This window comes from Macaca fascicularis, chromosome 5 (assembly GCF_037993035.2).
Source record: "Macaca fascicularis isolate 582-1 chromosome 5, T2T-MFA8v1.1".
Taxonomy (NCBI): domain Eukaryota; kingdom Metazoa; phylum Chordata; class Mammalia; order Primates; family Cercopithecidae; genus Macaca; species Macaca fascicularis.
The window spans coordinates 26,024,549-26,047,539 of NC_088379.1; the positions used below are offsets into that span (position 1 = coordinate 26,024,549).

Consider the following 22,991-nt stretch of genomic DNA (forward strand, 5'->3'; position numbering starts at 1 on the left):
TTTAAAACATTTGGGGCTGGGTGCAGTGGCTCTCGCCTGTAATCCCAGCACTTTGAGATGCTGAGGTGGGCTGATCACCTGAGGTCAGGAGTTCGAGACCAGCCTGGCCAACATGGTGAAACCCCTTCTTCACTAAAAATACAAAAATGAGCCAGGTGTGGTGGTGGGTGCCTCTAGTCCCAGGTACTCAGGAGGCTGAGGCAGGAGAATCGCTTGAACCCAGGAGGTGGAGGTTGCAATGAGCCGGGAATGCGCCACTGCACTCCAGCCCGGGCAACAGTGTGAGACTGTTTCAAAATAAATAAAAATAAATAAATAAATAAAATAAATGAAATAAAACATTTGAAAGGTATAGATGAAGTTAGCAATTATTTAGGGGAACTTTTAGCTAACAATCAGGGGAAACTGTTTTTGCTAGGGTCCAGGTAAATTAGCAGGTACTTTTTATGAAAAGTGAGTGATTACAGAGATTCAGAGTTCTAAGAGGCAGCCATCAGTCAGAAGGCGTTTTCACCAAAGGTCTGTATTTTCTGTTCAGAATAGTACTTAAGCCATAATTATAGAACATCTGCAATGGTTTCTCAGCCTTCTGTTGGTAAGGTCTTTCTCCTTTAATTGTTGAACTTTTCAAAAGTTTGAGTAGGTATCAGAGATTCTGTAGAGTCCTTTGCCTGCATTTTTATAGCATTCCTGATATAGCATTTAGTATACCTAATCCAGTTACAACTTTCCCTTTCTCATTTGTTGTTCTGGCATGTAATATATGCTCTCAAAAAATGTTAGTATTTTTTGAATGCCTATCATCATGTAACAGGTAACATGTATAAAAGGCTGAAACTCATTTTTATCTTAAAAAATATGCAGCAACTTTTATTATTTATGCATTACTTTTTTTGGAGAAATAACCATTAGTCCTATTATGTGCTAGGTGTTTGTAGTATGCTAGATACTGGAAATATAAGGGAATACTAGGAATATGAAATAGACTTTGCCCTAGAGAGGGTATCAGAAGAGAAGGAAGACATTACTCACCTTTTGAGTTTGAATCAGGTCTTTGGTATATTGAAAAATGACACCTGAAAATTTTCTAGAGAATTTACTCTGAAAATACTCATATTGAATATTAGAAGTACTGAAGTATTTCATTTGATAAATACATGAGCGATTAGTGGAAGTACTAAATACAAACAATACTTATTTAAAAAGTTCTCTTAGTGGTAGTAATTAGGAAAATCCTAATCACGAGATTCACTAAATAGCTGCCAGCGTGGTAAGCCAAGTTCTTGGCGGCATGTGCTGTTAAACACTGCTAGCGGGCTGCAGTCCTTGGTTTGTGATTGAGTCACCTGGCTCCCCTTCTTAGTTGTTCTTTTCTACATGAAATTTGCTGACTTAAATAATATTTCAGGAGGGAACCTAGCTCTGAAGACTTCACTTTTTTCAGCTTGATTTCTTTCTTAAGCTCTTACTTTTTTAAGTTTCTGAACTGTATTGCCCCCATATATCGACTAGGATGACAAAGTATAGAATATGGCGTATTTGTTCCTCTAGTGAAGGCAAAGGGAATAGCATTTGATGCAATTTGTATTTCTGTGTTTGGTGTGGCTCAGCCAGATAGGTGAAAATGTACCTTTGTTTTACCTAGGATGACTTTTAGGCCTGAAAATGCCAGTCATATTTGTCTGTTTTCTCTTAATATATTTAGTTCTCACTTCAGTATGATCTTTTCCTTCTATCCCCACTATCATTTCTGTAGTTTATATTTATTACTTCCTGCCTAGACTGTTGTGATAGGCATTCTTCGGTAGCAAACATATGCTGTAGATTAAATATGAAACTGACACATTCACCTTTGATTGCTGCTCCACCTGTCTTTTGCCAGTGTTTCTTCTTTCCACTGGGGAGTACTGTTGGTATAGCAGAAGACAGTTCTTTGTTGTGTGGGACTTGTCAGGCTTGGGCATGGCAGTTAACTCAGTATTCTTGCTCTCCACAACACCCCCGCCATTGACCACCAGTAGCAGCTGAGAGTGGGTGAGTGAGCAGGGAGGAGGCCTTACCACTCTCAGTTGAGAACTAACCTGCTAGCCAGTCTGTGATTATTGTGGGTTCCAGAGCTCATCTTATTTCCTGTTTGTGTTTATTCTTGTTTTCCCTTTTTCTACTCCCAATTACCAAAATTCAGTTTCACTTTCATAAGGTCACTGAAAATGCAATTGCTTACATGTAAAAGTCAGGCAAATTATGTATTAGATTTGGTAACATACAATAGTAATTTACATATAAGATGTATAACAGTAGTAATTATATATAGCAATATAGTATACTACATATAGTAACTATACATTGTAATATTGTATAGTAATCAATAAAACAGGTTTTATTTTTGACTTCATGGAGTTTTCACTTTATTACTAGAGTATAAGAGCCTTAAGGACTGACTGTCTTAAATATTTTAAAGTTTCCCCTTGGTTATTTTTGCATGGTATGTTGCATATTTTGTTCAATAAGTATTTAAACAATAATATTTGACAGTCAATAGAATTTACTTTAGGCCTGGGGAGTTCTGAATAGTTTTAAGCAGAATAGTAATGTTACTAGATTTCTACTAACTACTTAGGTTTAAATTCAGTGTTAAAAGGTGAGTTTTGTTAATTTCTCCATCCTGCTTTTCTAATCAGCCAAATTATTTCTTGGAAAGTTTTTTTCTTTCAAACATTTTGGAAATCCAATTAGGTAAGTAATTTAGTAAACAGATATATTTATATTGAAAGTCCAGTTAGGTAAGTAATTTAGTAAACAAATGTATTTTGAGCACTTACGGTGTGCCAATGCTGGTGTAGGCACTGGGCAAAGAGGAATGATCAGAACAAAGCCTGTGATCTCGTGGTTGCATTATGGTGGGAGAGTTAGTTAGCAAATGAATCAGCTCATATACTGTCCTGTGGTAAAGCACTATTAAGAAAAACAAGTAGAGTGAAGGAGAAGGCTATCTTAGATAGGGAAATAAGATGGCCTCTGAGGAGGATCATTTAAGTTGGAATGAAAGGAGTTAACCAACCATGGATATATCTGGGAGAAAGAGCTTTGCACATGGAGGAAACTGCAAGTTAGGGCTTTTAGTGAATAATTTATTAACTTTTTTTCTCCTTTAGGATAATCTGTAGATCCCTCCATAATCTGGCCTTCGCTTATACTTTTTTCTGTTAATTATCTAATTAAATGGGAATAATGCCTACTTTGTAGGCAAAGTGAAATGTGTAACACTTAATTTTTATATATGTATATTTTATGCAATATAAATACAAGGATGCTCCATATTGATAGTTATTATCACTATAACTTTTGTTATATAATAATCATTAACTTATGTTCTTGCCTATACCTGTCTTCCTAGAGAACACTTGCTCATCTTTCAAAGATCAATGTAAATGTCACTTTCTCTTTGAAGCCTTTCTTGCTGTGCAAGTAGACGTGACTATTCCCTTAGTTTTGCCACCATTGTGTGTTTGTGTATCTGTCATTGCATCTGCCATCTTTAATTTCATTTATTTTTACCTGGGTACACAAAAGGTACCCTAGACTCTGCCATTTAGATATTTGCTACATAAATGAATTGTATTTAGAAGCTAATTCATTTGGCTTCCAATATTTACATATACTTAACCATTTGACAAATATGTCACTGTGGTAGATACTGAGAATAAAAAATTAATACAATGCATGTTCTCAATCAAGTTTATGTTATGATACAATAGTTAAGTTTATGTTATGATACAAAAGTTATGATACAATATAATATACTTAATATAATGGTTTGTTCAAGGGGATTGTGAATTGGAGATAGATTATCTAAAGGAAAAGTAAGGCAGGACATATAGATCTGTATTCTAGATTGTGAGTAGTATTCCACAAGTGTCTGATGATCTCCTTCCACGGGGCACATTTATGCCTCTTGGTGCAGTGAGCTTCTCAGCCAGGTCCTGGCAATATCTATGATAGCGATACTTAATTCTCTGATGCTGGTGACACTGACCCATTTATGTTCGTTATACTGACACTTGGACATGGATTTGGAGTTGTGAATACTTAGAATACCAGTTGTTATTTCTAGTAGTGTGATCTTAAGCAAGTTACTCATAAGTCTTATATCCTCATCTGGAAAATAGAGATATTATCTGCCCCATACAGGGTTGCAGGGAATAAATTATGAAGATAAAATAGTATTGGTTTCTAGAATGTAGTAGATAATTTTCTTCCTTTTTTATTTTTTATTTATATATATTTTTTGAGAAGGAGTCTCACTCTGTTACCAAGGGTGGAGTGCAGTGGCATGATCTTGGCTGACTGCAACCTCTGCCTCCCAAGTTCAAACAATTCTCCTGCCTCAGCCTCCCAAGTAGCTGGGACTACAGGAGCATGCCACTATGCCCGGCTAATTTTTGTATTTTTCATAGAGATGGAGTTTCGCCATGTTGTCCAGGCTGGTCATGAACTCCTGATCTCAGGTGATCCGCCTGCCTCAGCTTCCCAAAGTGCTGGGATTACAGGCCTGAGCCACTGTGCCCAGCCTGTAGTAGATATTTCTTAATGGATGAAATAACTTTAATTCATTTTACTTTATTTCTGTAGAACCATACTGAGCATTTGGCTCTAGTTACAGGAAAACAAGGTGGAATTTAATAATGGTGTTGATAACTGACTTGGGTTAGGTCTCATTCTGTTGCAACTGGTTCCTTTTCCCTCAGTGCAAAGTGCTGCTGTTAACAATATAATATATTAGCATATAATACTCAAAAGCTATATCACACCATGTTGCATTTAACACAAGGTGAGGGCACTGAGGGGAGAACATTTGTCTTAGTTGTTGCCTTGTGTGCCCAGCACCAAGCACAGAGCCTGACATATTATAGGCTCTCCATATCATGTTTAAATTAGTGAGTGAATTCTCTTTAGATGAGGAAGATGTACTAGTATGGAGTACCTGATGTGCACTGGGGCATTTGGGGTAGCTAAAGAAAGTATCTAAAATATAAGCAAAGGAGAACAATATTAGTAGCAGTTGCCTTTGAAACCATTATAATTTTAGGCACAAACCTTTTTTAGCAAGTTGAGTATTTTAAAATAAATATAGGCCAGCTAATTTGAGTTAAAATGATCACATGTGCTGAATTAACCTAGAAGGTAAACAACTAAAAACGAAAAGAGACATTAGAAAAGGTAATAAGAGTTCAGAATTCACAGTTATTCTAAATTAGATTTGTAATAGCCTTGAGTCATACTTTAAAGGAAATAAAATTTCATGTGAAGAAATGGATCACTGTTGCCATAACTTCAACTCCTGTCTTTCCTCTGCTGCTCCAACTTGGCAAAACACCAAACCCTAGAGTGGTCTCATCATCTACCGTTTCTGTTCCTTAGAGGCATGGTCTGTTGAGTGCTGCCAGGCTGACTGTCAGCTGTGTCTCTCAGTCTTGCCACCATCCTATTCCACTGTCACCAGAGGGATCTGGTGAATTGCCATCATCCCATTCTATTGTCACCAGAGTTATCAGATTTTAAATGAATCTGATTGTGTTATTCCCCTCCTTGAAATCCATTAATAGCTTCTCAGTGTTTTTAGGGAAAAAATCCAAATATCCTAGTATGAAAAACAGAGATTTTGGAGATCTGGCCTTTTAGCATCTCTACCTGATCTTCTGTTTTCTGTATGTTGGTATCTGTGTACTACAGACATGTTAAACCACTTACATTTTTCTGAATGTTTTATGTTTTTTTCTCTTTTATGTCACTGAACGTATGATGCTGCTTCTAGGCGTGCTGTTTTCTCAAGGTCATCAACTACAGATGATTTAAAATTCTTCAAGTTTACCTCTAGAAAACTTTTACCTAACATAATATATTGTAGGAGTCTACATGTCTTCCTTCTCACTAAACTGTGAGCTTTTTTGAATATGGATACTCTCTTATCTCTCTAATTCCTAATGCCTTGCACAGGATAGAAGCCTAGAAGTTTGTGATTTAGTTAATAAATGAAGTAACAGAATTTATCAGAGGGTTAAAATATGTTCAGCTAAAATGGGTATTATGAGAGGTGGAGAAACATGGTCCCTGCCCTGTTCATAATCTTAGCTGTATGGACAAAAATGACACATAAGGCAATTAAAGCTTAATCAAGTACAGCATTAAGTGAGGACTTAGGTAGAATGATTAGAAAATGAAGATATAATGGAAAATTTCAAATCCCTTAACATTTCATATCTGCTTTTCATTTTCTCCTTAAATGTTTATCACTACTAACATGCCTATACCTTTTACTTATTTATCTTGTTAGGTTCATAGTCCTCAGTAAAATATACGTTTTGTGAAGATTTTTGTCTGTTTTGTTCACCGTGCTATTTCTGGTGCCTGACATGTGGTAGGTGCTCATTAGATAGTTGTTGAGTGGATTGAATGGAGTGCAGAGAAGGAAGTGATCACTAGGAAATAGTGTTTATGAAAGACTTCATGGAGAAGTAGTAACATCTTGAAGTAGACTTGAGAGAGTATTTTAGTAGATTAGCTAGTGTTTATGAAATATGCCTATTTGAGTGAATAATTACCAATTTTATTTTCATATGACTTTTTCAAGTCATATTGCTCCTAATTTAAAGCTTCCTATGGTTATACAGTCCTCACTGTTGACTCTTGTTAGAGACTTTCACAACACTAACCTATTTAATCAGAGTAAGAGATGCTGGCCCTTTCCTTATAAACCAGTTGCAATGAACACCTTCACCTTTTTTTTTTTTTTTTTTGCAAATTAATCTGTGTGTAAAAAATAGGTCTGCTGGAGGCAATTACATATTGTGTACAGATCTTTACACTATATGTCGTTTTGGTACCTGAGATCTTATCTTCCATTTTGTATCTTTTAAATAATTGCAAATAAATTCAAACTTATGGACATATCAGGGTCTTGATTGTTTTGTGAATTAGGGATCATAATTTACCATTATGCTTCTAAGTTCTTGGATTTTAGCAAATCTTAACTGGTGTTTTAAATATTTGTATGTACACATATTCATATATCACACAGAACTTATACTTGCATTTCCTACTTTTATAGTTTCCTTTCTCTTCTGTTTACTTCCCTTCCAAGACTAAAGAAATTAAAATTAGATGAATTAAAACTATTAAAAATGTTAAATCACCGAAATATTTTTTTCAGCTGTAATTGGAACATGTTAGGTAATGTCAGTTTGAATTTTTTTTCTTAGAAAATAAAATTATCTGTGGGCCTCAAATATTGGCTTCTCTTCTCCCAGCTTTTTTCCCTCTAAGCACAGAATTAGATATTCTTAGGCCCTTGTAGCTGCAATAGATCTTAGTAAGCATCTCTACTTGCTTTATTTTAGGGATGAGGCAACTAAGACACAAGGACAAGTGATTTGTCCACAATTAACTGATGACAGGTAATTGATAGTAGGGCCAGATGATAGACTAACTATTGATGAGATAACTAAGCTGTGGCTAACCCTTCTCTTATGCTAACCACTTTCAACTTTAAGGCTGTACTACTTCTGGAAATATATGTGGTTCTGATGACATTTTAAAGGAATATTATTGTAGTGACTTAGTAGAAGAGAAGTAAGTTCCTAGAATTTTGTCAGTCCACCAGTCAGCCAGATCGGGTGTAAGTGAAGCTTTGGCAATACTTTCTCATTTTGGTGTATAGGTTGTTTGCTAGTTATGTGCACAGGAAGTAATTTCCAGCAGTCTGATTTTAAGCCATTGAAAAATGTTTCATGCTTTCCAACTTAATTTTTGACAACCCGAATGTGAGGATTCACATATACTCCATAGGGAAAGGGTTGACCAGTAAGTGTATATTAAAGATAACATGAAGAACAAGAGTTTTAAAAATCTGGTTAGTCTTTTTCTTTTGTTTGTTGTTGTCGTAGTTGAACCTAGGAACGTATGTATTTTGAAAAAAGCTATATGGGTAGACTGTTAGATTATCTTAAATAGAAAAATGAAAACAAAAGGGTCATGTGACTATTCTACATTTCCATTCCTTTTTTTTTGGTGATATTTTCTAGGACTCATTTTGATTAAACTGGATTGTGCAAAAATAGCACTTTGTATTCTGTGATTTTTAGTGTTTCTTGTTTTTTTAATGGAGGGAGAGCATCTGTTTTTTTGGTGGGGGGAATGATTAGTAAATCATGATTAGTAAATATTCAGGTTGGATAAGAAGAAATGGTTAAAGATGTAGAGATTTTAGATAACCTGAAGTGAGTACTGGCATAACTCCTGGTTGTAGTTGCCTAATGTTAATTAAATTAGATTATTTATTTTTAGTCAGTTGTGTTCATATATTATACTTTTGATGTGAAGAATATTCTGCTAGACGTTTTGAAGTCTCTTAGTTTAACTTAGTCTGAAGTTTAGTTCTGTTGGTTTTCTTTTAAATTATACTCTCAACTATAACCTTTGTTTTGGCATGTCAAGTTAGTAATTGCCCTTTGTTCTCTTTCAGATCCTTGCATGTCACTGAGTCCACCATGCTTTACAGAAGAAGACAGATTTAGTCTGGAAGCTCTTCAAACAATACATAAACAAATGGATGATGACAAAGATGGTGGAATTGAAGTAGAGGAAAGTGATGAAGTAGGTGGAAAAATGTTTTGCCTGCTATTGTCTTACAACAGAATGACTATTTCTGTTTCTAGTCTTCAATTTTCTCTTTCCTCATGTGGCTCATTGCGTTTTTCTTCAACATCTTTAGTTTTTCTTTTTACATGTTAATTTTACCCTTTATAAACATTTACATGATTTTTCTGTTTTTCTCCCCATTTGGATATAAGTCTACCCAGTTTTATAAAAATTTTCAGTCTCATATTATTGTATTTCTCAAATATGTATCCTATTCTGACTGTATTTTTATCTATTGTTGCTTTACAAACCACTCCAAATGTAGTGGCTTAAAATGAAAACAGTTTATTATTTCTCCTGATTCTGTGGGATCACTGGGCTGAGCTGGGCAGTTTTTCTGTTTCCTTAGATATGGGCTGAGGTCACTATGGAAGTTGCATTCTCTTGGGAGCTCTGTTGGGGCTGGAGTATCTAAGACAGCCTCTTATTCTGCATAATCTCTTTCTATGTTACCTCTCATCATTCAGGAGCCTAGCCCAAACTTTATTACAGCATGCAGCTAGTGTCCTAAGAAGGCAAGTTTCCATGTGCAAGTGTTTATCATGCCTCTGCTTGCCAATTGTTGCTAATATATTGGCCAAAACAAGTCATTTGGCTAAGCTCAGAGTCTGTGTGAAAGAAGATTCTACAAAGATGTAGATAACCAGGAAATGTGATTCATTGGAGACCACCAAGGTGGTAATTTACTGTACCTACTGTCTTTAGTTTTTCAGCATTCCCATTTCCCCTACTGGTCTGGTTTCTGCTTAGTTTCTCCCTAAAAGTTGTCTTCTTTGAGTGTTGTCTCATTCTAACCAAATGCCCTGGTCGTTTTTCAGGTCTCTTCAGTCCCTTTGTTGGATTTGTCACTGTTGAATTGCTTCTCTTTCAGATTATATAATACTAAATTACATTATTTTCTACATTATTATCTTGTGATATAACAGTGACAGTCTCTAGTAACATTGTTATCTAACGGAGACATTCTCTAAAGATCAGTTCTTGGCTTGCTATACAAAACGTTTATCTGAGAATGACCATCCATTTTCAGTTGTCCCGATTCCTCTATCTCTAAGCCAGTACAGATTCCTGACCTTTTGCTTTCTGCCTGTTTTTAGAGGGCTCTTACTGTTGCTTTAAGCTTAGTATGTGTAAAACAAAATCCCAGTTTTGCTGTTTTAATCTCTCATTGTTCAGTTGCACCTCTGGACCTATTTCTCGATTCTTCTTCTGAAGTAGATGTTGGCAGACTTTTTCTGTAAAGGGCCAAAATATGGGTTGAAATGTGTTCTCTAAAAACATATGTTGAAGTCCTAAACCCCAGCACCTCAGAATGTGACCTTATTTAGAAATAGGGTCATTGCAGATGTAGTTAAGATAAAGTCATACTGGAGTTGGGTGGGCCCTTAATTCGATATGACTGGTGCTCTGCTAAGAGAGGAGAACACCATGTGGATTCACAGAACAGGAGAGAAAATGACCCTGTGACAGCGGAGGCAGAGATTAGCTTTATACAACTGCACATCAAGGAATGCTAAGGATTGCTGCCAACACCAAAGCTAAAAGAAAGGCATGGAACAGCTTCTCCCCTAGAGCCTTTGAGAGAGCATGATTCTGTGGACACTCTGATTTTGAACTTCTTTCTAACCTGCAGATCTGTAAGAGAATAAATTTCTATTGTTGTAAGCCATCCAATTTATGGTACTTTATTATGGCAATCCTATAATGAATGGAAATGAATATAGGCCAGTTAGCAAATTATTTAGCTTTAGTGGGCCATGTAGTTGCTGTTGTAACTATTCAGCTCTGCCACTATAGTGTGAAGCAGCCATAGACAGTACAAGAACTAATGGGCATAGCTGTTTTCCAATAAAACTTTATTTGCAAAAACAGGCAGCCATATTTGGCTGCATGCTGTAGTTTGCCAACCCCTGTTGTAAATTAAGCTCTTGTGTTCTTAAAATATGTTCCTTTTTCTTCCTTTCCCCACTACCTCTTATCTATTCTAGTTATTTGCTTGTTCTGTTCTAATCTAGCTGTTTCTTTTCTTGTGTCTAGATTACTGTCTCTAAGTTTTTCCTTTCTAATCCGTCATGATTATCACTTTGAGAGCATGATAGCTAAGAAACATAGTGATTCCTAATTGCTTATTAGATCAGATATTAAATCTTCAGTCTTATATTTAATGTCTCTGCATCAGTTGATTTCTGCCATTTATTGTGATTAAAATCATTCTGATTAGAGCTTAGTCAGTACCAGTGATACCAAAATCATTACTTTTGGTTCAAAGTAGACCAATTTATTTATTTCTAGAACTGCAGACTATATAATTCTATCTTACATAGCTTCCAACTTAAAAAGTATTTGAAGTATATATTCTGTTGGACATAAGGAAGACTGAGTAAGGTAAAATTGATGGATTATTAAGAGTTTTACCATTACTGGAAAACAACGTAAACTAGTTGTCATTTATTGTGGGCCGTTTTATTATATTGAGTGGATAATTCATTCTCTCAACGTCATTATCATTACTCCTTTTCTCTCTTTATATTTTTATAAAATAGAGGTAATTTAGAGAGGTAAATTACCTTTATTTATAGAGGTAATTTATTCTCTAAGCCAAAGAGATTTTCTTAAATTATTTTGTACATTTTCTTTTTCTTTTTTTCTTCCTTTCTTTATTTTTTTTTATTATACTTTAAGTTCTAGGGTACATGTGCATAACGTGCAGGTTTGTTACATATGTATACTTGTGCCATGTTGGTGTGCTGCACCGATCAACTCGTCAGCACCCATCAACTCGTCATTTACATCAGGTATAACTCCCAATGCAATCCCTCCCCCCTCCCCCATCCCCGTGATAGGCCCCGGTGTGTGATGTTCCCCTTCCCAAGTCCAAGTGATCTCATTGTTCAATTCCCACCTATGAGTGAGAACATGCGGTGTTTGGTTTTCTGTTCTTGCGATAGTTTGCTAAGAATGATGGTTTCCAGCTGCATCCATGTCCCTACAAAGGACACAAACTCATCCTTTTTTATGGCTGCATAGTATTCCATGGTGTGTATGTGCCACATTTTCTTAATCCAGTCTGTCACTGATGGACATTTGGGTTGATTCCAAGTCTTTGCTATTGTGAATAGTGCCGCAGTAAACATACGTGTGCATGTGTCTTTATAGCAGCATAATTTATAATCCTTTGGGTATATACCCAGTAATGGGATGGCTAGGTCATATGGTACTTCTAGTTCTAGATCCTTGAGGAATCATCATACTGTTTTCCATAATGGTTGAACTAGTTTACAATCCCACTAACAGTGTAAAAGTGTTCCTATTTCTCCACATCCTCTCCAGCACCTGTTGTTTCCTGACTTTTTAATGATCGCCATTCTAACTGGTATGAGATGGTATCTCATTGTGGTTTTGATTTGCATTTCTCTGATGGCCATTGATGATGAGCATTTTTTCATGTGTCTGTTGGCTGTATGAATGTCCTCTTTTGAGAAATGTCTATTCATATCCTTTGCCCACTTTTTGATGGGGTTGTTTGTTTTTTTCTTGTAAATTTGTTTGAGCTCTTTGTAGGTTCTGGATATTAGCCCTTTGTCTGATGAGTAGATTGCAAAAATTTTCTCCCATTCTGTAGGTTGCCTGTTCACTCTGATGGTAGTTTCTTTTGCTGTGCAGAAGCTCTTTAGTTTAATTAGATCCCATTTGTCCATTTTGGCTTTTGTTGCCCTTGCTTTTGGTGTTTTAGACATGAAGTCCTTGCCCATGCCTATGTCCTGAATGGTATTACCTAGGTTTTCTTCTAGGGTTTTTATGGTATTAGGTCTAACATTTAAGTCTCTAATCCCTCTTGAATTAATTTTCATATAAGGAGTGAGGAAAGGATCCAGTTTCAGCTTTCTACTTCTGGCTAGCCAATTATCCCAGCACCATTTATTAAATAGGGAATCCTTTCCCCATTTCTTGTTTTTCTCAGGTTTATCAAAGATCAGATGGCTGTAGATGTGTGGTATTATTTCTGAGGACTCTGTTCTGTTCCATTGGTCTATATCTCTGTTTTGGTACCAGTACCATGCTGTTTTGGTTACTGTAGCCTTGTAGTATAGTTTGAAGTCAGGTAGCGTGATGCCTCCAGCTTTGTTCTTTTGACTTAGGATTGTCTTGGAGATGCGGGCTCTTTTTTGGTTCCATATGAACATTACAGCAGTTTTTTCATTTCTTAGACATTTACAATATGACAGGATTAGCTTTGTCAAACAAATTCCATGCCAACTCTGAGCATATACAGTGTTAAATAAATGAATACTCTATGCAGTTTTAGGTTTTAACCCAGAAACTGAGCCTCTTCAGTTTCAATGACTTGCTAAAATGGCTCACAGAATACAACTCAGGAACATCCGAATAGAAGAAATGCATAGGACAGGGTATGGGGGCTTGTGCACTCAGAGCTTCCATGTCTTCATTCCACCCTCCCTGCACCTTGATATGCTCACCAGCCTGGAAGCTCTTAGAATCCTGAATCTTGTAACAGAGTTTTTGTAGAGCTCAGTTTTCCTGGAGGTCAGTGGGTGGGACTTAAAGTTACAACCCTCTAATTACTTGGTCTTTCTAGTAGCCAGCTTTAACCTGAAGCTATTTAGGGCCCCATCCTAAATCACTTTTGTTAGCATAAACTCAGGTTGGTGGATGGGGCAATAGTGAATAACAAAAGACTCACCTGTCAGGAAATTTCCAGGGTTTTAGGATCTCTGTGCCTGGAACCTAGGACAAAGACCAAATATGTTTCTCATTATATACATTATATATTAACATATTAATATAATAAAATATTATATAAATATATACTATGTAATTATAAAATCTATGATAAATATATAAATAAATTATGTATTAATATGTTTGTTTGGTGCTGCTATAGCAGGGTGCTATAGATTGGGTAATTTATAGTGAACAGAGATGTATTGACTCACAGTTGCGGAAGTTGGGAAGTCCAACATCAAGGTGCTGGCAGGTTTGGTGATTCTGATTTCAAGATGACTCCTTGAATGCTGCGTTCCCTGGAGGGAAGACTGTTTTCTCTTTACGGTGTGGAAGCAGAAGGGCCAAGAGGCAAAAGGTGTCTAGCTTGCCCTTTTATAAGGGCATTAATTCCTCTCCTGAGGGTTGAGCCCTTATGGCCCTATTACCTCCCAAAACCTCCCTGTTTACCTATTACTTCCTAACACTGCCACAATGGCAAATTTCAATATGAGTTTTGGAGGGGAAAAACATTCAAATTATAACACACCACAATTACAAAAATATTTAAATATGAAAAATAGCAGAAATCCACATTTCCTGAATCATTAAAAATACCTTCAAAGGAAAGAGCAGTTAAAATTGCACATAATATATACACAAAGAAGGTATCAAGGAAGCTTTTGCAGATATTTCACAGCCTATTTGTAATTGATTGCATTATAATTCTTAGAATTACAAGTTATTTTAATCTTTTTTACCTCATCAGATATACTTCTTTAATTTTTAATTTTTTTTTTACTTTTGTAGAGATGAGAGTCTTGCTGTGTGGCTCGAGTGGGTTTCAAAAGCCTGGTCTCAAGCAATCTTCCTGCCTTGGCCTCCCAAAGTGCTTGGATTACAGGCATGCACCAGCCTTTGTCAGATATTAAATGCACATGTGCAAAGTGTTATTACCACTCTGCAAAACAAATTAAGCATACATGGCTGTGTAATTTATATTTCAGTGGAAGTCTTATTGAGTCTTTTAAATTTCAGCGGAGTTTTTGGCATGTTGTAATAAAAGTCAGAACTAAGTAAAACTTAGGTTTAAAAAGTAGAACTTATAATTCTTTGATATGAGAGGTGAATTTTAATATTTAAAAAGAGAAGATATCTTTCTGTATTTCTCTTACTGTTTAAATGCAAACACAACATGCCTTTATATTTTACTATTACCCAAAAGAATGTTGAAATCCACTGTCCAGTGTGGTAGCCACTAGCCATATTTGGCTATTCAGCATTCGAAGTTGAGGTGTGCTATAAAGTATAAAACACACTTGAAATTTTGAAGGCTTATATGAGAAGAATAACATTAAATATCTAATTTGAAAATATTGATTACCCGTTGGAGATATTTGAGACATACTGGGTTACATGAAATATGTTATTAAAATTTAGTTTCTTTGTTTTTACTCAGTGTAGCTTCTAGAAAACAAAATTATGTATGTAGGTCTCATTTTATTTCTATTAGACAGCACTGATCTAGACTCTGTGTGATGTGTTTGTATGCTTTAAAGGATGAATTATTAATTCTGCAGTTCTTGGACTATAGTCCTTCAGTTCAATATAGGTGCATTTTGATTTGTATTTCTTGTTAAAGTGTCTTTTTGAAAGAAATAAACAATAATTCTTTTATGGACCTTTACTGGCCTTCACTAGGAAACTTTGTAAGTTTAATAGGAAACCTTAGCCCAAATTTTAAAGTATTTAATTTCTTGTGATTTTAGCTCAAATTTTAAAGTACTTAATTTCTTGTGATTGTTTTGTTTTGAAATGTTGCTTTTCTAAAAAAAAAAAAATTCAGAAAAGTATTTAGCTTTTGAAAATTCTGGTTAAAAACATTTTTTTTTCTCTTTAGTACCCTCTGTTTTGCATTTTGGTCATATGAGAGATTGTTTATTTCTATAATTTATTTAATATTGAGCTAATATCTGATGGCCTATTTTATTCCAGATACTCAAATAGTTGCTTGGAATAGATCAGGAACAAGATAGACAGAAATCTGTGCCTTTAAGTAAACATTCTGGTAGTGCTTGTGGGAAGGAGACTAAGCAAAATAAATAAGCAGTGGCAGGGGCATCATTATCAGTTAGAGATGATGGGGGCTGTAATGTTCTATAGGGTGGCAGGCAAAGTGAGGGTAACACTTAAAGGGTATCATGTGTACACTACTTGGACAAGTAAGAGAATAAATGTCTGATGACTTTCCAGGGCTATGTTAAAACTGAATTTGGAGTACTTGGGGTGTTTCAGATCAGGAATAGGATATAAAACTTGCTGTCTAGGTCATTGTCTTCTGGACCAACATTAAAAAGGTTAGATGTCAATGTGTGCAGAATCTGTGACCCGTTAAGATTGAACTGTTGATTGCATTCAAGGTTGCACGTTCTGTCAATTTTAGTGAAATTTTGGAAAGTGTAGGTATTTGATCAACAAACAATTTAAATAAGAGAAATTAATGGTTTTGATGCCCTGAGCACGGCCGTGGAGTTCACATTGTTATTGCTCATTTTGTGACTGAAAAGTTTTATCATAGATTCTAGTGTGTATGGTTTTTGTTTTCTGTTCTTACTTTTCCCTCTTTTTCTTTGAATGAACATTTTTTTCATTCCTTTTTCTAGTTTTTCTTTCTTTTTATTCTTTTTCATTTTACCACCTGGAATAGGTAGTTTTAGAGGTTTTTTTCTTATCACTTTGTTTGATATACATATATAAAACAAAATCAACTTTAAGACCCACTTACCTGAAAAGTCCATTGTACCTAGTATCTCAGTATTCCTTATGTTAGGTATGCTCCCTTCACAATACCTTTGCCGTAATTTTTATACCTCTGGGAAAGCTTAGTTAACAACACATGTATCTGTGGAGAGTCACTTAAGAAAATAGGCAAAATTAGGATTAGACAAAAAAGAAGGCAATGCAATTTAAAATCGAACAGTATGTTTTGAATTATGTGGGGTATTGTGTCCAAAAGATTAAATGCATCTATTTTTTGCTGAAGTTTTCTAAGGTTAACTTTTAACTTGTGTATGAGTTTATTGCTGTGTAACAAATGACCCCAAAACTTAGTGGCTTAAAGCAACACACATTTCTCATTTCATGGTTTCTGTGGGTCAGAAATCTCAGTGCAGCTTAGGTGGGTCTTCTGGCTCTGGGTCTCTCACTGGGCTGCAATTAAGATATCAGCTGGGGTTGTGTCATCTCAAGGCCTGATTAGGAGAGGATCCACTTAAAAACCTACTCATGTAGCTGTTAGTCTCACAGGTCCTCAATGGCTGTTGGAGATACCAGTTTTCTGCCATATAGGTCTCTCTGTAGGCAGCTTATAACATGACAATGGGGTTCCCTCAGCCCATTGTCTCACTCGCTCAGAGTGAGAGGGAGCTCTGAGAGACAGAGAAGGGGCAGTACTGTGGAAGTTGTAATCTTTTTGTGACTAATGCTGGAAGTGACGTCCCATCACTTTTGCTGTATTCTGCTCGTGAGAAGTGAGTTACTAGGTCCAGCCAACCCTCGTGGAGAGACAAATACAAGGATGTGGGGATCATTGGGAGCCATTTCAGAGACTGCTTACCACAGTTTGTTTTGATCATTTGCTAACTAGAAATATTTGATGGGAGATTCTCAAGCCATAGAAATATAGATCGTAAAAGCAGTAAAGTTACAAAACTTCCTTTAAAAGGCTTTGTTTTGGAAATGTCCCACAATGAAACCCATTGTGTTCATCTTTGTAATAGGATATGTGTAGAATTTTAAAGCCTGATTAAAAGTTATCTGTTGAGTACAGCTTTGCAGTGAATGGTGACTCTAATTACATGCACAAATATACCAGTGTAATTTGTTTCACTGAAGGATCACTTGACATTCTTCTGAAAGAACAAGCAGGGCAAAGGTAAGGGAAGGGCGTAGGTAGGTGCTAGAGAAGTCTTGCTGTCTGTTAACTTCCAGTTACCGAGGTACTTTCCTCTATACTGAAATTTTCATAATTTCATGATTTGTTTAGTTAATATAACTTGATACCATAAAAATAGAGACTTTCTTTCTGGAAAATAATGGCAATCAGCACACAATTAAAGTAGCAGAGAATGTTACTAAGTGTTTTGTAGGAAAATGGATTACATGGTCAAAATTGGGAAATGCTGGATTAGTTTTGTAGGACTTCTTAAACTTAAATTTATAAATTTATATACTAAAATAACTTTTATTGAGCATTTACTGTTTGTACCATTAGTATAAGCACTTTTGTATGTAAAATGGTATGAACTCTTTATAATAACCCTATTAGCTAAGAATCTACTCTTATTATCTTATATGCAGATGAGGGAACAGTTTGGTAGGTTAGGCAATATGCCTATAGTTACCAGCTTGTAAATAATAGAGTTGGGGTTTTGAAGCCAGGGAGACTCCAGAACCCATGTTCCTGATTTCTAGTGTTTGTTGTTTCTCTGTGTTAATGTAGATTATTAATCTTCAAAAGGATGGTAAATCTTACGTCTGTTTGACAAGGAACTTTTGTAATACAAACTGTCTCATAAGTTTGGCATAATGTAAGTGGTCAATCAGTTTTTGTTTAATTGAATGTTTTTCCTGAAAATTGATAAGTGCTACCAAAATAACACCACATAGATTTTTTAGTGACTTTAACGTAACTCATTAGTACTGACACTAAACTTACTTTAGCATCTGATCAAAGATAAAGTCATTTTAGCAAATGATAAATTGAACATCGTTTGTTAAATTTGTTGCTTTGCCTTGCATTTATTAAATTTTTCATGGCAGTATATCTTGGCTATAAATGTCTAAAGAGTACTTAATAAGCATCTAATAAATGTTTGTTTAATGAATGAATATTGGGAAATCAAACTTTTGGAATGGCCTGGGCCTGTAAGTGACCATGGAGAGCCCATGGTGATCATGGGTTAGGAGCACTCTCTGGAGCTAAGCAGCAGCAGCAACTGCTTAGTCCTTGTCAACGACAGAAAAATAATTAAGAGCTGAAGAAACAAACTTCGGTTCAGCAGTCTTTTATTGAGCACCTGTTGTCTGCCAGACAGTGTGCTAGATGTTGGCTTTGCAAAGATAAACAAAGGCATCTGGTCATTTAATGGAAAAAACGCATAATGACTTGTCCTGAAAGAACTGAGAAGAATAAAGAATCAGTGTGTACGTAAGAGACTAGAAGTGAGAAAAGACATGAGAAAGCATCAGATTAATGCTGATATGATCTGTGCGTATCAAGAAAGTAAGGCAACAATGGAAAACATAAAAGAGCTGGTGGGAGAGAGAATCTGAGGTAAGAGGTCTTTGTACCCCCGGATGTATTAGCGCTTATTGCAGAGGGCACACAAGTCATAGGCCAGCACTGCTAGTCTGCAGATCTGCTATTGAGAGCTCAAAAACAAAAAAGTTAGTGTCTGGAATTCTTCATTTTTTCATATCTGTTCTTATGAAAACATTTTATCTTATTTTAAAGGTAAATAAATATTAAGGGGAAGTTGGAAAGTTAACAGAAAAGTTATTCTATGATGAAGAAAATTATGGATTTTAGGTATAGAAGTGAGTCTTCTGCTGAATAGATTTACAAGTTGAGGAAAAGGTGAAGGATACCTAGTAGATTTGATGCAAATGTGGAGAAACCTGTGGTTCAAATACAATCCTTCAAATGGCATTGTTAAATCAATTAGCATTTTTGATAGCACCATAAAAGAAAATGACTTTCTGTAGGTCAAAAGTGGCTCTACTGTTACATTTTTCCAAACTGTTTTTATATTATCATCATCATATTTTTCCAGACTCTTTTTATTATATGCTTCAGGTTTTGCAGAGGTTGATAGCACACACTTGCAATCTCAGCCAACTCAGGAGGCTAAGGTAGGAAGATCACTTGAGCTAAGGAGTTTGAGACTAGCCTGGGCAGTATAACGAGACCTCATCTCAAAAAAAAAAAAAAAGAAGGTTTTTGAGTATGTGCTTCCTGATACAGTTTTAGAATAAATAGCTGTTTGTAAGTGGTGTGTATAGCTACATATATATTACATATTGTATACGAACACATTCAAACTCTTGTACTAATGTTACATGTTTTTAAAATACCCACAAAAACATGGCTGGGTGCGTTGACTCACGCCTGTAATCCCAGTACTTTGGGAGCCTGAGGGGAGAGGATCACTTGAAGTCAGGCGTTTGAGACCACCCTGGCCAACTTGGTGAAACCCCATCTCTACTAAAAATACAAAAATTAGCCGGGCGTGGTGGCACACGCCTGTAATCCCAGCTACTTGGGAGGCTGAGGCAGAAGAGTCGCTTGAACTCAGGAGGCAGAGTTTGCAGTGAGCTGAGATCATGCACCTGGACTCCGGCCTGGGCAACAGAGCGAGACTATCTCAAAAAAAGAAAAAGTAAAAAAATACCCACAAAAATATAAATTAAAAAAATGAGATAAAATTGAATGTAAATGTAAATTCCAATATTTTCTTGAAATCTCAAGTGGATTAGATTATACATCCTTTTTGGGTGTGGGCAACCTAAATTTGGAGACCGTTGCACTAATGAATTGTAAAGCAGTGTCATGTTATAAGTCACACAGATTTCATTCCATTTTCATCAGAACAGACAATTGTGAGAATTTCTCAAGAAAGCAAATTCTAGAGACACTTGCTAATGTTAATATTTATTCTTCTCTAATTTTCATGGTCACTCTTTGCAGGTTTCTTCATCATATAGCACATTAGTTACTGATCTTTTAATGATGTCCACTGTGCATTTTATGATTAAAATTAGCTCTGATACTTGTGATACCTGTAAGAAGTGGTAATATAAGAATAGAACAAGGCCAGGTGCGGTTGCTCATGCCTGCAGTCCCAGCACTTTGGGAGGTCCAGGTGGGTGGATCACCTGAGGTCGGGAGTTCAAGAGCGGCCTGACCAACGTGGAGAAACCCCGTCTCTACACAAAATGCAAAATTAGATAGTCATGGTGGCACATGCCTGCAATTAGATGGGCATATTGGCGCGTGCCTGCAATCCCAGCTGTTCAGGAGGCTGAGGCAGGAGAATCACTTGAACCTGGGAGGTGGAGGTTGTGGTGAGCCGAGATTGCGCCATTGCACTCCAGCCTGGGCAACAAGAGTGAAACTCCATCTCCAAAAAAAAAAGAACAAAGTTCACTTATTTATACTAGTTTAGGGAAAAAAAGCAGAGAATGAGTGAGGCAGAAAATGTAGATACCGTTTTGATAAGGGAAGACATGATTAAACTTTTTTAAAAAAATACATCTTTTCTTATAAACTTGCCACTATGGCTTTATATTTTAGCTGCAAATTCTATTTTAAAATTTAATTTATATCTGGAGTGTGGATATCTGTTGATCTGAAGAGATCCAGGAAGTAATGATTTTGGACACCATTAATTAGGATTCTGGAAGAAAGATTCTTGGATGTAGGTGGAAGTCATCTTGTAGGGTATGTGTACGGTATTTTGATATTCAGCAGCTCACCAAAGTGTGCTGAGCATTACATACTTGTTTGTCATTTTGGTTACCTCTTCTTTGTTTACCTATATGTAATTATAGTTTAAATTATTCAAAATGAGATAGGCACTCTATACATCTTTTAGAAGCAAGATATTAAATAGAAAAAGGTTAGGGCCACCTTGATACTTTTCATTTAGCTTACAGAGTGAGAAAGGAGGGAAAGAAGTAGGTGAAAAGGGAGTTGATGTATTTCCAAGAAATTGCTCTAAGGAATAAACAAGTTGGTGCTCCCTTGACAAGCGGTATTAACTTAACATGAAAACTTGTGAGAAATGCAAATTCTGGAGCCCCACACCAACCCTACTGAATCAGCAGCTTGGGGATGGGACCTGGCAATCCGTTTTAACAAGTCCTCTGGGTGATTCTGATGAAGTTTGAGAACCACTAGACTTTCAGGACACTGATAGTAGCCAGAAGCTCTTTATCTTGACCTTTTATGAGTACACAGTAACAAATCTTATTTTTTTGTGATTAGGTCTTTGAAAATATGGTTCATGAATTAGTCTTTGTACCTTGATAAATCTTATAGTTGTTTTGCATTATACTTTTGCAGTTTATTATTTTTTTTATAATCTCAGGCACAGTATTTATAAATATAAATACTACTGTGATGCTCTTGCAAGATACCTTGTTTTCAGCTCCTGTATTTTGTGACTTTACTTTTGCCAAGTTCCACCTTAAAAATTTCTTTGTATGTTTTACAGGAAGTCATTGACAAGCAGTGTTGTATTTGTCTATGTGGAAGAGGATCTTTTGCTTTTTAAAGTAAGATGGTTCTGTAACCTAGATAGTTAAGAATCACTGTGCAAGTTATTGAGACAGATCTTAAGAAAACGTCTCATGATTTTATATTATACTTAGAATATTTCTTACTTAAATTGTGAAATTTCTACCTGGTCCCAGCATTTATTTAGTTTAGTACTTAATGGCCTTATGTTCTGACAATTACAGTAACCTATTTACTGGAGTTTCTTCTCTGTCTCTTGCTTTTCCAGTTCATTTACCAACTGCTGTTGAGTTATCTTTTCGTTTATGACATTTGATAAGAGCTGATTCTCCCAGAGCGTTTCTAGTCATGTATCTACTTGTCCCTCAAAGCAACCACAATAGAAACCAAAGAACTTTCTCTTATCCTACTATTTCTTACCATCCAGACTATCTAATCTCTATGCTTGAGTTCTGATTTATTATAGGGGGTTCCCTCTTCTTGAGGCTATCTTAGTCATAGGACATTTGAGAAACACTGTTGGTTGTATATAGTTCAGTTATGTACAGATTAAATAGGATTTTGTGGTGAACTAGGAAGTTAAACACAATAACATAGTTTCTGTGGAAAGATATGCTTCACATAGTGGATGCATACTCTTAAATGCAACCTACTTATAAACTGAGAATAACTGACTGTAGTGTATGATCTGTGTATGAAGAGCCAAAAACTTCTGAAATCGTTTTATAGTATCATGGAGCATGGAAACATTCAACCCAGTGCCTTTTGCCTTTTTTGTTTGAGACAGGGTCTCGCTTTGTTACCCAGGCTGGAGTGCAGTGGTGTGAACATGACTCACCAGAGCCTTGACCTCCTGGGCTCCAGGCATCCTCCCACCTCAGCCTTCCAAGTAGCTGGGACTACAGTCATGGGCCATCATGCCTGGCTAAGTTTTATATTTTTTGTAGAGATGGGGTTTCAGCGTGTTGCCCAGGCTGGTCTGGAACTTCTGGGCTCAAGCGATCCACCCGCCTCAACCTCTTATAGTGTTAGAATTACAGGCATGAGCCACTGTACCTGGTGCCTTTTGCCTTTTACTGGGAGTTGCCACAACCCCTGCTTCAACTAGTGACTCTTTTAGCCCCTTTCCCAAATTCTTTTTGCTTTCATTAGTCAGACCATATGGTAATTATGTATTTTTTATTAAAAATTATTTCTCATTTCTGTTTCACTAATTTTTAGTTTACCTCAACAAGAATTTCCTATTAAACATTGCTACAGACCGGAAGGGGGC

At 36.1% G+C, this 22,991-nt stretch overlaps 1 protein-coding gene across 3 annotated transcripts in view; it reads left to right on the top strand.

Annotated features, from left to right (window-relative positions):
* STIM2 (stromal interaction molecule 2) overlaps positions 1-22,991 on the top strand; it is a 165,857-nt gene that overhangs the window by 49,899 nt on the left and 92,967 nt on the right. For all 3 annotated transcript variants that reach the window (XM_005554636.5, XM_005554637.5, XM_065544845.2), the window contains exon 2: positions 8,522-8,652. In XM_005554636.5, the coding sequence (XP_005554693.2) occupies positions 8,522-8,652 (131 nt within the window). The remainder of the gene's footprint in view (positions 1-8,521; positions 8,653-22,991) is intronic.